Below are 4,324 nucleotides of genomic sequence, written 5' to 3' on the forward strand. Positions count from 1 at the left end.
ACTGCAGAGCTTTCAACTATGAGACTCGCCCCACCGTCTCGTGTAAACATCTGCCCTGGGTGGCTGACAGGAGCAATGCTGAAGTCAAGAGGAATGTCAACTGTGACCTTTACGAGAAAAAGGGTGAGACTCCCACAAGCTGGCGTCGTGCGGGTCGGGAGTTTGTGGTTTGACTGGTTGCTTCTATTAACCCTTTATTTTCATTGCAGTCTATGTCAGACAGTGCATTGTGGGTAAAGGAGAAGACTACAGAGGGAAGGTCTTCACCACAAAGAGTGGGCTCATTTGTCAGCAGTGGTGGTCCAAGTTTCCTCACGATCACTGGTGAGATCATTATCCTTTTTTCTGTGTAATTAAACTGCCTGGATAGAAATAAAATAGCAAAGTCACTAATGTAAAAAGAAAAAACAAAAGCAATATGTAATGAATAAAAATATAGAAAAAACAACAAAAAATCTTGCTGTTGCATGTAAATGACTGGATGGAAGATGAGGGGCAACATGTGAGGAGGTGGTGCACTGTTTATACAGACAGACAATGTTGCCAGATTGGACAGTTTTCCACACAAATTGGACGTTTTTTTACTCAAATTTGGCTGTTTTTGGCCAAATCTGGCAACACTGCAAACAGATAGACTGCACTTGCATAAACTCCATAAGTAAATTGAAGCTCTTTATTGTACGTATTAAAGAAAAAATGCAACAAAAGTATCGATACTTCACCTTGGTATCAATACTATCAGTTTATTTTGATTACAGAGACAAAAAATGAGTTTAATAAGCAGAAATGACTCATTTAATGTGAACAAAATGAGAATACGACTTTAGTACCCAGCTTAAGAAATCCTCATTACATCTAAAACTAGCACTTATTCTTTGAACATAAATCTACATATTTGTTTCCTAAATAATGACAGTACATGCAGTTTAACTTGTTGACATTTGTTAAACTTTTTTATTGAATAACACCCTTAAAATTGAGCCAAAAATTACTGTAAAATTGGAGGTTTATGAGTCTTAAATCAACTTTGTGTATAGTCGAGAGTTTGGAGCAAAATTATTTTGATTTATCTAATAATAATTTTCTTATTTGTAGATCCAACTCTTAATGAGGCAAAATCTTGGAAATATTGGAAAGGTGTAAAGAAGTTAAAGCAACTTCAAACCTGGTAGAATATATAAAAATAAGATTTAAAGTATCAAACAGTTTGCGGTGTGTCGGTCAAAAAGTCAGAAATAATAACCAATTTGAATTAAGTTATGCACGTTCGAAATCTGGTCTTCACAAACACATTTTGTTTTTATTCATTAATGTTTCAATTACAACCAAAAATTTGAATTCTATGCAAATTAGAAAATATAGCAACAAATTAAAGTGATAATTATTTTTGAATAATTCTTGTATCATTTGTTAATTCGTTTTACAAATTAAAATCAAAAACAAGAAAACAAATTTTTTTTTTTATTTTCTGATTTGCACAATATATCAAAATTGGAGAAAACAGATAATGAACGTTGGAATTTGTTTGAATCTAGTTTATTTTGAATTAAAGCTTATATTGGTTTAGTTAATTTTCATGTTATTAGTATGAGATTATTCTCAGCAGCTGTAGTTCATTGAACATTGAGACGGCGCGGAGCAACGTGTCACAGTCATGTGACCTTCGTTTGTCTCAGGTGGACTCCAACCGCCTCCAATGGTCTGGAGCTCAACTACTGCAGGAATCCAGATGGGGATAATATCGGTCCGTGGTGCTACACCACCGACCCAGAGCGGCGCTACGAGTCCTGCAACATCCCTCAGTGCAAAGACGGTAGGAGAGGGGAGACGGGGGGACGAATTCTGATGCTTTTCAGGAGTTAAAGACTTAATTAATCAAATAAGAAAAATACTTTTTGAACTAGAAAAGTTGCATTACTTGCAATAGCTTTTTGCTGAAAATGGTGACACAATTTACTTTAAATGCAAAAGCTATTTGTTAAATTTGCTAAGAGATTTCGTTAAATAACTATGACAGTGCTAAGGTTAAAAAATTGTAGTAAAATTGCTTAAAAATCCCTAATATATGCTAATTTTACAAAAACATTCACTATGTTGGTTAATGACAAGCTAAACTCCAAATTAGCCCTAACAACCTTAGCAGAGGTCCTGCCACAGACTGGCGACCTGTCCAGGGGGAGCCCTGTCTTCGCCCATCAGTAGCCGGTGTGGTGCCAAGGTAAGTTCCCCCTGCCGGAATTTGTATCCCCAGTCTCAAGCATCGTTGATTTATTTTGTAATGCTCCTATTTTGTCCCCTAAAAGCGTAAAAAGAAGGTGGATGATTACGATACACCATTCTGAGGCTTGTGGGAGTCTTTTTTTTTGTTGTTGTCATATTTGCATTTTTTCCCCCACATTTGAAAAACAAGAAACAAAAGCTTCTCATGTAAAGAAAAATGACACTTGTTTGACTAATTTACAATAAAACTCGCAATTTATGAAAGTAACTTTGTGATGGAAGCATGTAACAGCAGAAAATTGTTAAATAATTGTTGTTTCTTATCCAAATTATAGAGGGCACAGATTCTGGCAGCCTGGGTCAGGAGCGGCCTGACAGAATCTGTGCCCTCCTGTCATATTATGCAGAATACGAGGGAAAAAAAAATAATTCAAACATGATAGTAAAATCCCAAAAGCCCCAGAATAAAGTATATCGCTATCATCCACTTTCCTTTTACGCTTTTAGGAGAAAAATATGTGCTATCAAACAAATCAATAATCCCAGAGACAGGGGATACAAATTTTGGCAGGAGGAACTTGCCTTGGCACAACACCAGGTTAGGCTCCGGCACATCCGTGACCCCGAAAGGGACAGAGTGGACAAGAAGATGAATGAACCTTAGCAGATCCCAAATTAGCAAAAATAAATAAACAAATAAATAAAAATAGCTAATTCACTAAGTAAATACTTGCTAAACTCCAAAATAGCCTATAAATCCTCAGTAAACTAAATTAGTTAAAAACGTTAGCCTGTTGCTAAAACAGAAGCTAAACTCTAAATTAACATAAAAGCCTCTGTAGACATCAAATTAGCCAAAAACGTTAGCATGTTGCTAAAATATTAGCTAAACTCCAAATTAGCATAAAAACCTCAGTAGATGCCAAATTAATAATAAGAAGAAGAACAAGCTTTATTTTAAACCACTTAAATTGCCCATACAGACCCGAAGTGCTGTACAATAAGTTAAAGCAGCTACAGTTAGCCACCAAAAAGCTAGCACATTGCTTAAATAGCCGAGTGGCTAATCTCCAAAATAGCCTAAAATTCCTCAGTTAAGTAATTAGTCAAAAACATTAACCTGTTGCTAAAATAGAAGCTAAACTCTAAATTAGGCTATAAAACCCAAGTAGAAAACAAATTAGTCCAAAAAGTTAGCATTTTGCTAAAATATTAGCAATTTTTTTTAAATAACTATAAAAGATGAAAACACACTTTACATTTAAATATATATATGTGTGAATGCTTACTAAGCATTCACACAGCTTTTGTGTTTGATATTCTTTCCCTCATTTTGTAAATCTGCTCACAGAGGTGTGCATCACCTGTAACGGCGAGGACTACCGGGGTCAGGTGGACCACACGGCGAGCGGCAAAGAGTGTCAGAGATGGGACCAGCAGCATCCTCATCAGCACATCTACCAACCTGAGAAGTACGTTTCCATTTCATTTAGGGATTCCCTCATTGAGTGAAGTCAATCAGCGCTCCATTCAGTGTTTGATCGTTTCGTATCTAACGCTGTCGTTACTCCAGGTATCCTGATAAGAGTTTGGATGATAATTACTGCCGTAACCCTGACGCCTCTCCAGTTCCCTGGTGTTACACCACAGACCCTTTGGTAGAGAGGGAGAACTGCAACATCAGCAAATGCCGTAAGAACAGAAACATTTACTTTCATGGCATTATTTTTTTCCTTTATACTTAAAATTACGGGATTTATTTGTTGACTTCAGTTTTTTTATTTTTAAAGACAAAACAGTTTTATTTTTGTGCATTTATTTTAAAAAGCACAGGTATTAAAAAAAACTTTCTGTAGCTTTTCTGGTAAGTTTTAAAATCTAAATGTATAATTAGTCATTTTAAACCCTTTTAAATAAATGACAAATTTGCTTGTTTCTTCAAAGGGAGAAGAATGAATCCACAAATGAGTATTTTACTTTTAATTGTTTCTCTTATTCTAGGGTTTTTATTTTGTTTTAATGGATTTAATGTACTGGTTTTTATAATGTATGTTTTACGTAGTTTTTTATGATGTGTATACATATACATATATTTTTTTGTTTG

The 4,324-nt window shown here is 35.2% G+C and overlaps 1 protein-coding gene across 1 annotated transcript in view; it reads left to right on the forward strand.

Moving 5' to 3' along the window:
• mst1 (macrophage stimulating 1) overlaps positions 1-4,324 on the forward strand; it is a gene marked incomplete at its 5' end in the record, with an annotated part of 17,467 nt that continues 13,143 nt past the window's right edge. Inside the window, 5 exon segments of the mRNA XM_024269884.2 lie at positions 1-123; positions 210-324; positions 1,677-1,813; positions 3,572-3,692; positions 3,794-3,912. Of these exon segments, the coding sequence (XP_024125652.1) occupies positions 1-123; positions 210-324; positions 1,677-1,813; positions 3,572-3,692; positions 3,794-3,912 (615 nt within the window).

Source organism: Oryzias melastigma, linkage group LG5 (genome assembly GCF_002922805.2).
Source record: "Oryzias melastigma strain HK-1 linkage group LG5, ASM292280v2, whole genome shotgun sequence".
In the NCBI taxonomy this organism is placed as follows: Eukaryota; Metazoa; Chordata; class Actinopteri; order Beloniformes; family Adrianichthyidae; genus Oryzias; species Oryzias melastigma.